Genomic DNA, 12717 nt, shown 5'->3' with positions numbered 1-12717 from the left:
CAGAAAGGAAATGAAAGGGGGATTCAAGCCAGCAATCATCAGAGGTCTCCAGCAGAATATTAGACATCTTTCAGGACTAATGTGAGTATCCCTGCCTGAATACTTTGTAGAGCCAGGGAATGGCCTAGTCGCCTCTCGAGGCTGCTGCCAGTGAGCAGATCTCTGCACAGCATGACTTGTTAGAATATCTCTGAACAAAGTGGTGCTTGAGGACCTACCCTTACTCCTACTGCTCTGCTCTTTGTCCTTTTCCTGGTGTGTGTCATCTTCTAGGAGGAGACAGAAGATTTGGAGCAGTCAGTCTGAAAACTCTGATCTGGGGCTGAGCCAACAGAGCAAGACTCTTTCATAAGAAGCTTTGTAAAGCATTTCTGTGCATCTCAGGAACTTTTCTTCCATGGCATCTTTAGATTTCAAGGCTTTTCATTTGCTTTTCATTTACTTTCTATTTGGCAACTGATACTTGGCCAGAAATCCGGTGTGTGCTTAAAGAAATTGATTTGGCAACTACAGTCAGCATTTGGTGGTTCAGCTGTAGATGGTGGGACAGTGGGGACAGCTGAGTTTTCACAGGACTCGGTGCCTTCTGCTAAGGTATTTGATGTGACCTCAGGAACACTTAAGAGGGAAGTATGTTGAACAAGTTCAACTGCACTCTGTCATCTTTTCTGAGGTTACTGGTTTGTGAGCAAGGAAATGTGCATTTGTGGGTCAGAGAGGAAGCACTTTGCCTTTCTGAAGGGGATTAGGGAGTGGACAATCTCAATTTAGACTAATTTAAATTTGGAGACAATTTTGACCCTTCTTTGTCATCAAATCCTAGAGTGGTTTGGGTGGGAGAGATCTTAAAACTCATCTTTTTCCAACATCCTGCCCTGGACAAAGACATCTTCCACCAGACCAGGCTGCTGCAAACCCCATCCAACCTGCCCTTAAACACTGACAGCGATGGGACAGCCACAAATTCTGTGGACAACCTCTACCAGGGCCTCAACACCTTCACAGCATGGAAGAACTTCTTACCAAGAGCTCATCTCAGTCTCCCCTGTCACTTCAGCCCTTTAGGGACTGGAGGCTGCTGGAAGGTCTCCCCGGAGCCTTCTCTTCTCCAGACTTAACACCCCCAACTCTCTCAGTCTGTCTCCACAGCAGAGGGGCTCCAGCCCTCGCATCATCTCTGTGGCCTCCTCTAGGCTTGTTCCAACAGCTCCATATCCTTCTGATATGACTAGTGTCACTGAAAACTGCCTGTAAACACGTCACCTATTAGGTTTATATGCTCTGAAAGGCACTGTAGATTGTGCAGTTAACTCTTAATTCTCATGAGCTTTCAGGTTTCTTTAACCAAGTCTTCACACATTCCATCAAAGATCTCAGAATGAGATGGGAAAATACATATTGTCATTCATCTCGCATAAGCAAGATGATGAAAATTGATCACGGAAATCACCAATTTAATGTTACGGTATATCTGTAAACTCTGATTTAAAGTTTCAGGACTAATCATTTGTAAGATCAAGTTAAATCTGTATAAAAATGATCTTTGTAGTTCCCTTTGAACCCCTACCATTCTATGTATCTATGATCTGAAAACAAAATCTCAGTGTTAAGTCTTGAGTTTCAGAAAATACTGAGTGGTTGTCTTAGCTGTTCAACAGCTGCTGAAATGGAAAGGGATGTCCTCAGCCATCCCTTTCCACGGTGGTGTGACTGGATAGTTGGGTCAGGTCATAGCTGATGGTGGTCCTAGACTCTCCTGTCTTTGACAGCAGCACTGCTGAACAGTCTGCAGCATTTTGGGAACTTCCTCCAGAAGCTGGAGTACTGAGTCAGCTGGGTTTATACCATGCCTGATCAGGCTGGTTATGGTATTTAACTTTAAAATTGTGATGAAGCTTTAAAGTGGCTTTTTTTTAATGTATTTTTCAGAAGAACTGTTCAATAACAGGAGAGAGTGTCTGGGCCAGTGACATCTCTGGGGTTGTTCAGATGCTCCCACTGCCGGATCTCACTGCTGGAGCCCTGAGATATGAGGCTTAGCAATAAAAGTTTCTTGTTTTGGGTGCAAGTTTCAAGCTGTCATTAAAAATACGAAGTTTAAATTAACAAATTTGTACCATGATATCATATTAGGTTTATTTATTGTGGCAAGGTACCAGGCCGGCTGCAACCTGCTGCTTTGCTGTACACCAGTAACTTCATCTTCTGCTGCCTTCATCATGTAAGCCCAGTTTAGCAGTCTAGTGTCTTTTGTCTCTCTCATAATTGAATCTGAAATGTGTATTTAAAAAAACAGTCCCCTTCAAAGTAAAATCCAAAAGAGAAACTTCAAACCTTAAGTTTCTGTACCCTCTTGAGCCTGGCTTACTGAAGTTTCCCCTTGAGTGTTCAGCTCCATCTGGGAGGCAATAAGTCTTCCCTGAAGCTGATGTACAGAGGAGTATGTCCCACCGCTCTTCAAAAATGTCACACCTGCCCTGGTCGTGCTGAAGTGCAGGGGCCATTCACGTGTGTCTAATAGACAAACCATGCTGGGTTCTTTAGAGCTTGCCTCCAATATGTGTTCTTGTCTGTTTTCTGCAGGGACACAGCAGGGCAGGAACGATTTCACACCATCACCACCTCCTATTACAGAGGTGCCATGGGGATCATGCTAGTATATGACATCACCAACGCCAAGAGCTTTGAAAACATCAGCAAGTGGCTCAGAAACATAGATGAGGTGAGTAATGTCTGTAAGATCTCAGAAATATTTGTTGTGACCCATAAAGCATGTGGTGAGTCTCAAAGAACTAGGCTTCTGGATTGCAGTTTCTGTTTCTGCCCAGCGGAAGGTGTAGTGTAAACCAACAGAGGGATTTGAGTAGTGTTTTTTGGGTGTCATATGTCTTGTATTCCCTCCCTCAACTCTTTCTTCAACAGTGGCATGAAGGGTTACAGTGCTACACAGGAGCTAGCAGTATCCTAAATTGTCAAATTCACACATGAGCAAACTTTGATTTATTTCTGGACAATGCTTAGAGGTAAGGAATACATTTTGAGACAGCACTGGTTAACATTGTTATCAGTGACACAGACCATGGGATTGAGAGCACCCTCAGCAAGTTGTCAACAGCTCTGAGCTGTGTGGTGCAGCCGACACACTGAGAGAAGGGATGGTATTCAGAGGGACCTGGAGAGGTGGACCTCTGTCATGGAGCTCAACAAGGCCAAAGGCAAGGTCCTGCACACGAGTTGGGGCAGCCCTAAACTCAAATACAGGCTGGGGTTGAGTGGATGGAGAGCCACCCTGAGGAGAAGGATTTAGGAGTGTTTGTGGATGAAAAGCTCAACATGACCCAGCAACGTGCTCTGGCAGCCCGGAAAACCAACCCTGCCCTGGGCTGCATCCCCAGCAGTGTGATCAGCAGGGCGAGGGAGGGGATTCTGCCCCTCTGCTCTGCTCTGAGGAGACCCCCCTGCAGTGCTGCCTCCAGCTCTGGGCACCAACAGCACAAGGACATGGAGCTGATGGAGCGAGTCCAGAGGAGGCCACGGAGATGATGCGAGGGCTGGAGCCCCTCTGCTGTGGAGACAGACTGAGAGAGTTGGGGGTGTTCAGCCTGGAGAAGAGAAGGCTCCGGGGAGACCTTCCAACAGCCTCCAGTCCCTAAAGGGCTGACAAGAAAGGCTGAGAAGGACTTTGTGCCAGGGCCTGGAGGGACAGGACAAGGGGGGATGGCTCCAAAGTGACAGAGGGGAGACTGAGATGAGCTCTTGGGAAGAAGTTCTTCCAAGCTGTGAGGGTGGTGAGGCCCTGGCACAGGTTTCCCAGAGAGGCTGTGGCTGCTCCATCCCTGTCAGTGTTCAAGGGCAGGTTGGATGGGGCTTGGGGCAGCCTGGTCTGGTGGAACGTATCCTTGCCCGGAGCAGGGAGTTGAAACTGGGTGAACCTTAAGGTCTCTTCCAACCCAAACCATTCTGGGATTCCAGTTACCAGGAGTTGCAGATTTCAAGAGCTGCCACCACCAGGTGCTGTGCAGAAGAGCAACAGTAAGCCATCAGCTGCAGAGTAACTGTATAGAATACGTCACTTGTAGTACTAACCTGTTTTCTAAGGATGATTGTGTAAGGTCATTAAATATGATCACCTCTGCTCCCTCAAAACTAACATCATGAAATATTTGCAAGTTTATCATGGCTTTTACAGGTAGCACAGCAAACTGCTGCTGTTTCGTGTTAGCAGACTGCTCAAACCTGTGTAGCTGACTGCTGTCCTTGTCAGAGTGCCATCAAAAAAGGGGGCTGGTAGAATTTCAAGCAAGGTCAAATGAAGCAGACAAAACTGATGTGGAAACATTTAGTGCCTGGATTCCCAGGAGTTCGTTCCCCAGGAGTTCTGAGATGTCACAATGCAGCACAACTGTCAGCTTTGCTTTTCTTCCCAAATGGACTAAACCTAAAAATCCCAAAGCTGACCCTGTAGAACTGAGAGTCAGCAGGTGGGTGCTGTCAGGCATTGCTAGGTGAAGCATTGTGGCTGGTGAAAGGCTCTTCCAGAGGAAAAAAAAAGATGTGGTATTTGGACTTTTAGTTTCCTGGCATGAGACATGGGAAATGTTCCTGTGTCTGTGAAGGCACAGTTTTTGGTGGGTACAGAAGGCGGTGAGCGGGGGAGTAAGGCAGCACAGGAAGAAACTCTGCAATGAGTTGAATGTGAACTTGAAACCAAGGCCTTTAGATTCCACAGTTGCTTTGTTTAAAATATTCAGTAGTATCCAGGAAGTGGGGTAATGGATGTCACTCATGCCATTGTGTCTGAGAGCTGAGGGGTTTTCCTGACCTCATGATTTTAAACCCATGTCATCCAAACCCTCTACGGTGTGTCTCAGGTTTGTTGTGAGGGCTACACAGTTATTGCAGCTTTGTAAGTGATGTTTGACTTTGTAAGTGATGTTGAGGAACCTTTGTTTTTTAATGGAAGAAACTCACTGATGGGGTGTGTCTGCAGAAATCATGGGTAAAGTCATCCTCTGAGATTTCAGATGCAGCATTGAGGCTTCTTGCTAAATGTGTGGCAGGTGTTACCCACTCACATACAGGATTATTGCAAACAATAGTTGTGAATGAAGTGACTAAGTGCTTTGATTTTACAAGGAGTTAAGAGTGCCAAGGGTGTTCTCTCAAGGAGGGGAATTGTCAAGAAGCACTTCTGAATTGCTGTTCTGTGCGAGGGAAATCTTCTACAGTGTTCTTAAGCCTTGATTTAGAAATAGCCAGGAAACTAGAGATGCTACACCTTCATCCTTGCAAAAGACAGAATTATTTGAAGTTCACATGTTCTACAGAGGTGTGCTATGCCATGTGCCTTTGTTCTGGTCTGGTAGGAATTAGTGGAGTTGCTCAAGTGCACAGTTTTGTACATTGGGGCTGATTGCATTTGAAAGAGCCCTGTTGCTATGTAAGCAGTTTCTGCATGAAAAGGTAACATTTTCAGAGCCCTATTCTACAAGGTATCTTCATCTAACTTTTCCCCTCTGGTTCTTCTTCACAGAATCCCTGAATCATGGGGGTTGGCAGAGCCCTGCAGAGCTCATCCAGCACAAGCACCTGCTCAAGCAGGTTCCCCTTCATCAGGGGGCACAGGAACATGTCCAGGCAGGTTTGGAAACCTCCCAAGAAGGAGCCTCCGCACCCTTCCTGGGCAGCCTGGGCCAGGGCTCCCTCACCTCAACACCAAACAAGTTTCTCCCCCTGTGCCAGTGGCACTTGCTGGGTTCCAACTTGTTGCCCCTTACCCCTTGTCCTGGCACTGGCCACCACACAACAAACACTGCCCCCATCCTCTCCACATATACTCTGTAAATGAGATTCCCCCTCAGCCTCCTCCAGGCTGAACAGCCCCAGGTCCCGCAGCCTTTCCTCCTCACAAAGATGTTCCAGTCCCCTCTGCATCTTAGTAGCTCTTCACTGGCCTCTCTCCAGCAGTTCCCTGTCTCTTTGGAACTGGGGAGCCCAGTTCTTCCTCATTGTGACCTGAAGGAAAAAAACTGTATGTGATTCTCTTGAGGAATGTCCAATAGGTTGTTCCTGTGAGCAGGAGCAGTGGGTAAAGGCACCTCTTCCCTCAGTAGCATTAGTAATGCTGTTGTGAAGTGGCATTAAGACTGTTAAAGTGAAAGTAAATTCAGATTAGACTTTCCAAGAAGCTTCTCATGGCAGGTTTCAGTGTCCTTCAGTTATCCACTTAAGGGATGCTTTGTGCTGTGGCTGCTGGGACTTTTCTGCTAGGCTTGTGGCTACTTTTGACATTCTCTTTCTTTACTATGAGGGATATTGGCAGTACCTCAGTAACTGCACAGCCAAGATGTGCTCATTCCACACTCCTTGAGAAAGCACTGGCACTCGCATTTGCAGTATTATGGTGATGCCCCATGTGTGTGCTCCTGCATTTCTTTGGATCCTGAACATTAGTGTGGTGCTCATGTCAGGTTTCCCTTTGTGATGTCCTCTTTAGCTGTGCTTGGCACGCAGCCTGCCTTCCATTTCACCACATCGGTTTCTCAACTCCACTGACCAGTACATAGCAGGTAGGTAGAGCACAAAGGTAGCCAGTGCACAAAGCTGACCAGTGGGATTGCTCTGATGGCTGTGATATCAGAGGAACAGCATGATGCTGGAGAGCTGTAATTTCCTTTCAGTGGTTTAACTTAATGACTTCTCTAAACAGAATTACAGGCAAAAGAGGTTATTTTTTACCAATTTCATGTCTGTTTGACTTTGCAGTGGTTGAAACCATCCTTGCCACTAGAGACACTTACAAAAAACTATCCAAAGGACCCTTTAAACACAAAAAAGTAGTAGGGGCAGTTGGAGCCACTCCAGGGCATGAACTTGAATTGTTGGCAACTGTAGACCTGTGGGTTCTCCGTGTCCTGTGAGATGGCTCACAAGTGCTCCCCGCAGCAGCAGCACAGGGGGGTGGGGAATGGGGGTTATGGTCAGTCCATCACAGATGGTCTCTGCTGCTGCTTCCTCTCAGGGGGAGGCCTCCTCACACTTCCCACTGCTACACTGTGGGGTCTCTCCCATGGGAGATAGTTCTCCATTAACTTCTCCAGCGTGGATCCTTCCCACAGGCTGCAGTTCCTCACAAACTGCCCCAGTGTGGGTCTCATCCACAGGGAAACAGTCCCTCAGGAACGAGCTGCTCCAGTGTGGGTCCCCCACTGGGTCACAAGTCCTGACAGCAAACCTGCTCCAGCCTGGGCTCCTCTCTCCAGGGGCTCCCAGGTCCTGCCAGGAACTTGCTCCAGCGTGGGCTTCCCACGGGGTCTCAGCCTCCCTCGGGCACCCACCCTCTGCAGTGTGGGGTCCTCCCCGGGCTCAGGTGGGTCTCTGCTGCCCCGTGGCCTCCATGGCTGCAGGGGCACAGCTGCCTCACCATGGGCTGCACCACAGCTCACAGGGGAGTCTCTGCTCTGGCGCCCAGGCACCCCCTCTCCCTCCTTCTCCACTGACCTTGGTGTCTGTGGAGCTGTTGTTCTGACATTCTCACTCCCTCCTGCTGCTGCAGTTTTGCCTCTGTACAGCAACTTCTTCCCCTTCTCCAACCTGTCAGACCTCCATCGCTGATGGACTCGGCTTTGGTCAATGGTGAGTCCATCTCAGAGCAAGTGACTGGCACTGGCCCTGTCACACACAGGGGAAGTTTCCAGCAGCTCTTTGTTTAAAGTAGCCACCCCTGTAGCCCTCTGCTACCAAAACCTGCCCACACAAACCCGCTACACCTGTAATGTTTTGTAGCATGATTTATGTCACATATATCTGTCAACCCCCACAAAACCCAACACCTCTGAGAGCTGGCAGGAGGCTGATTCTTTTCTAAATGCTGAATGGAAACTAAGGAAGATTTGGGAGGCTGGTGTCATTAACTGGAAGGATCTGGGTTCCAGAACAGCACTGGTCTTTTTCCGGAAGGAAGACTTGACGCTTAAACTACAGAAATAAAAAGGAAGGAGAAAATAGCTGGCATTGGGATGGCATAGTGTTGTCAAACTGGGAGCTGTTGTCTCATTCCACTTCAGGTCACATGAGCAATTTAGTCTAAAGGTGCTATCTGAAGAAGGATTACCAGCAGTCTGTTAAGAGTCAGGAAAGTGCATAACTCCAACACCTGTAAACTTTAGCCTGGACTTCAAACGGCCTGGAGATAGAGAAGTGAAGTAGATATTTCCTGCCCTTTGGGAGAGATGTGTGAACCTATCCCCTGTCTCGTTTTAGCATGCCAATGAAGATGTGGAGAGGATGCTGTTAGGAAACAAGTGTGACATGGAAGACAAAAGAGTTGTCCCTAAAGCAAAAGGTGAACAGGTAAGTGCTGGACTAAAACTTGTGATGAGGAGGGAACAAAGTGGGTGGGTTTGCTGATGGTGTCTGAGTCTGGGCAACATTTCCTCAGAAGCTACTTTGCAAACAAAAGGAATGAGTTCAGCTACAATTTCTTTGATAACTAAACATTTTCAGAGAGCCTTTGTTTGGTTCCTTACCATGAGACGGGCTGGTTGGCACCTGTCATCCTCTGCTCAGACACCGACCTGTGATGGATTACACATTCATTGCTGTCTCTGAAGCATGAAGTTCTGAAGTTTCTTTTGAGCTGCATTGTGTAGCGAGTGCTACTGGTGTCTGCTGCAGCTGAGGGGACGTGGCGTGCTTGGAAACGGGTTCCAGTGGGGTCACAGTCACTGCAGCACCTGTGGAGTGACTGTGCAGTGGCACTAACCTTCTCCTCTCTCTCTTTTGGTTTAGATTGCTAGGGAGCATGGGATTAGGTTTTTCGAAACTAGCGCAAAAGCAAATATAAACATTGAGAAGGCATTCCTCACGTTAGCAGAAGACATTCTTCGAAAGGTAGGTGCTTACAGGGTTTCTTTGGAAAAAAAATATCCTAAGATTTCATCTCTCTCGCTTTTGACGTTTACCTGAATTGTTGCAGCTCTTGCCTCCGGCATGCTGAGGTCAAGAAGTACCTGCAGGACAAGCGTTGTACATCTAAAGCTGCTCAAGCTTGATGTTTCATTGTTGTAGGGGCACTATCTAGAGAGAGTAGTATACATCAGAGAGACAGAGGACATAAACCTGTAGTTGTTTGGCCCTTAAACTCATAATTGTTCTGTACACATGCTTGGAGTTAAAACATTTTGATTGGTGTGGAAGACAATTGTCCTTCCTTGCCGCCATCTCCATCAACACCCAGCATTGTCTAAAAACTCACCAACACCCGTTGGGAAGAGTTTGGATCTGGTTGATAGAACAGATGAATGAGCTCTGTCACTGCCTGCCTTGTTTCCAACAATTAGTCCTCTCAGCCTCTGCACTTCCTTGGAGGTTTAATCAGACAATTGCATTGCAGCAGAGAGAAGAACGTGGATCACCAGTTCATCCTGGTGTTTGTCTTCCCTTCCTAACACATACCATAAAGATGGCCCGTACCTAAATCTACCTGCCCCAGTCTACAGAATTTGCTATACTTCCATCCTTTACACCTTTAATAAGTAGAGAATGCACCAGGTTCTTGTAGCTGCCACTGTTTTGCTGCAGGATTGAGGTGGACTGGGTGCGTGGGTGACTTCAGGCCTGGTCGCAGCAAGCTGATGTGCTCCCGTGGCCATGGCTTGATTTATAGCATAACCACATTCCTACTGACCATCAGCTCATGCCATTCCAGCACAGAAACTCAGTGACACTCAGAATCCCTGAATCATGGCGGTTGGAATGTTCCTGCAGAGCTCGTGCAGCCCAAATTTCCTGCTCAGGCAGGTTGCCCTCCATCAGGGGGTACAGGAACACAAGCCAGGTGGCTCCCGAGAAGGAGCCTCCACACCCTCCCTGGGCAGCCTGGGCCAGGGCTCCCTCACCTCCACACCAAACAAGTTTCTCCTGTGCCACTGGCACTTGCTGGGTTCCAGCTTGTGCCCCTTACCCCTTGTCCTGGCACTGGCCACCACACAACAAACACTGGCCCCATCCTCTCCACACCCACCCTTTAGGGATTTCTCAGCACTGATGAGGTCCCCCCTCAGCCTTCTCTTCTCCAGGCTGAACAGCCACAGGTCTCACAGCCTTTCCTCCTCACAGACATGAGTTCCAGTCCCCTCAGCAAGACCCATCTACTCAACAACATCTGGTTCACTGTTGTAGCTCTGAGTGGTTTCTTCGTCAGTTTTTTGACAAGCTGTGTGAGAAACTGGGTGCAAGCCCGTGGCCTTTGGCAGACAGGAGCTCAGGCTGACCAGTCACACCCACTCTTTCATCCTGTACGTTTTTGAGTGTATTTATGTGAAGAACTGGGAGGGCAGCTCTGTGCCAAAGAGAATAAGAAGAGGAACTTAGAGAGGAAGCCGTAGTGTTCTCAGGGATGTTTAAGCTACTTTCCAAGTAGATGTTAACCTCCTGCCTTGGGTCTGTGTGCTGCTCCGACCCCTGTTGCAAACACTGGTCAGTTTTGTCCTCTGCCTCAGAAACTACTGTCCCGATTCACTGGAAGGCAGAAGTTTTTGAACAACCCTTCTTTGAAGCTTTTTATTTTGCATAATGTAACTGCAGCTTGTGTGAGTTGCACGCTGGGATTTACTCACCCACCAAAGTCCCAGCATCGCTTGAAATAGTTTCCATTGACTTTGGCGTGGTCCAGGTGCAAGAGTGCGTGTGTGGGGGGGTAGATGTTCCAGCTTTCTGGTTGTCGTTTATTTGAAACAAACCCAAAAGCCTCTTGTTTTGCAGACTTTTGCTGGAGGGGGGGAGGGTTCCCTACATTTCTGTGTAGCCCCTTTGTCCCTCGTTTGTTCATAACGGTGTTTGGTGATGTGAGTCTCGCTGTGAGCCGCCGTCTCCTCCTCCGCTCATGACTACTTGGTTTCGCAGTCTCTCAAGATCTGACTCTTTTCACTTGTCTCATTGCAGACCCCTGTAAAAGAGCCCAACAGTGAAAATGTAGATATCAGCAGTGGAGGTGGGGTGACGGGCTGGAAGAGCAAGTGTTGCTGAACCTTCTCCTATATCACCAATCGCCATCCGCCGCCCCTTTTTTCTCGCTGCAAAACAAACCACTCTGCCCGTTTTTAACCTTAAACCAATGTTTTGTTCCTCATCTTAACAAGCTCCTATCCCCCCTGGGTTTTCTGTTTAGGACAGCTTGCCTACTTTAATTTTTCTTCTCAACCACATGTCTAGAAAAATCATCTCCGTTGACTTCATATGTTTTTATTTTTAATGTACCTGCTCGACTTACCACTACGTTTTGGTTGTATTATAGTCCCGTTCCTCCCGACGTGACAACATAGAGCAATCGTATTCAACTCAACTCTGCAAATTGTATAAGAATAAAAGTTAGAATTAACAATTTCTTTTGGACAACGGTGGAATTTTCTCTCACGGCTCATGTGCTTGAGTCACCCTGTTCTCTAGATGCATCAGCAAACAAAAAAAGAGCACTCATCTTCGCCTTGAGTCTGTGAATGGGGTTTATTTTGTCCTGTGCCTTATGTGGAAAGGAACTTTTTGGTTTCTCTTTTTTTCTGGATTGGTTTTTTTTTTCCTTTTCCTCTGGTGGAAGCATGTGCAGGAGACATACCATCCCTACGTGGCCATTTTCAAACCCTCCCCCCCCAACTCTTTAGTGATTGCTTTCTGTGATTGTTGGTGTCGTGCATCGAGGACAAAGGGTGGTGCAAAACAAAAACGAAAAACAAACCCACAAAAAAAACCCGACAAAACCCAAACAACAAAACAACCCTACATTTAATCTGCTCTGTCTCCTCTTTGGTGATCTAGCCATCAGAAACCGTTCCTGCTGCCATTTTCTTTCTCCAGCCCTTTCCTTTTCGCCTGCATGCTGCTTTGATTTGCATTTCTTCATGGTGTGACGTGTTCATGGAAAGGCAACGCCGTACGTTTGCCAAAAGTTTCATACAAAGCACTGATTTTAGCTTTTCAAGGTAAAAAGATTTAAAGAAAAATGTGGAAGATTACCTACTAATTCCCCTCTAGCCCATGTCAGTTCACTAGTATCTCTCCTCTCTCTCCTCCTGCATAGCCGTTGGGGTTTATGATAGGGAAGAGTTCTTTGCATGCACTAGTTTTCTATGGAGGGTGATGTGGTTGTCGACTTTATGTGTATGAATATAACATGCGATTCCCCAAACTGACAGCAGTTAACACCAACTTTTAAGTTCTCTCTTACAGTTCAGGAGCCCAGCAAAAGGCTGAGTGAAAATAAGGTTTCAGAACAAAAAGATCAGAAAGTTGGCAGTTTAATTTATTACCTCCCCGAAAGCTTTTAAGTTTTCCAGTGTTACAAAAGCTGAGTCGGTGGCACTCGAGTCGGGGTGGACTTGGGGCGGTCTGGGGGGTGCTGCTCAGCCCCTCTTGGGCTTGACTGCTCGTCCAGCTCACCTCTTTCCCTGCCCAGTGGGGTGATGACCCCTGAAAGGAAAGGAGAGGAGAGGAGGGGGGTTAAGGGCTGCCAGTCAGACTCTGTCGACAGCTCCCCTGCGTTTAAAACACCTCGTAGGAGAGCGGCTCCAACCAAGGACAAAAAGAGATGTTTTGTGTCTCTTTTTCCTCTCCAAGCCTCGCTTTACTCCTCCAAAGTGGGACAAGCTCCTGCCTCACTCTTGCCCACTTGGGTTTTGGACTCTCTCTGGCAAATGATTCGAGTCGTGAATAACACTGATT

The 12717-nt window shown here is 47.5% G+C and overlaps 1 protein-coding gene across 1 annotated transcript in view; it reads left to right on the top strand.

The window, feature by feature from the left end:
• The window catches only part of RAB10 (RAB10, member RAS oncogene family), a 50009-nt gene extending 38624 nt beyond the window's left edge, over positions 1-11385 (top strand). Inside the window, exons 3-6 of the mRNA XM_061990260.1 lie at positions 2584-2722; positions 8263-8352; positions 8791-8892; positions 10945-11385. Of these exons, the coding sequence (XP_061846244.1) occupies positions 2584-2722; positions 8263-8352; positions 8791-8892; positions 10945-11028 (415 nt within the window). The 3' untranslated portion in view covers positions 11029-11385. The remainder of the gene's footprint in view (positions 1-2583; positions 2723-8262; positions 8353-8790; positions 8893-10944) is intronic.
• The last annotated feature ends 1332 nt before the right edge of the window (positions 11386-12717 follow it).

This window comes from Colius striatus, chromosome 2 (genome assembly GCF_028858725.1).
Source record: "Colius striatus isolate bColStr4 chromosome 2, bColStr4.1.hap1, whole genome shotgun sequence".
Taxonomy (NCBI): Eukaryota; Metazoa; Chordata; class Aves; order Coliiformes; family Coliidae; genus Colius; species Colius striatus.
Note: the sequence above shows the minus strand (reverse complement) of the source record. Positions and strands in the feature narration are given on the sequence as shown.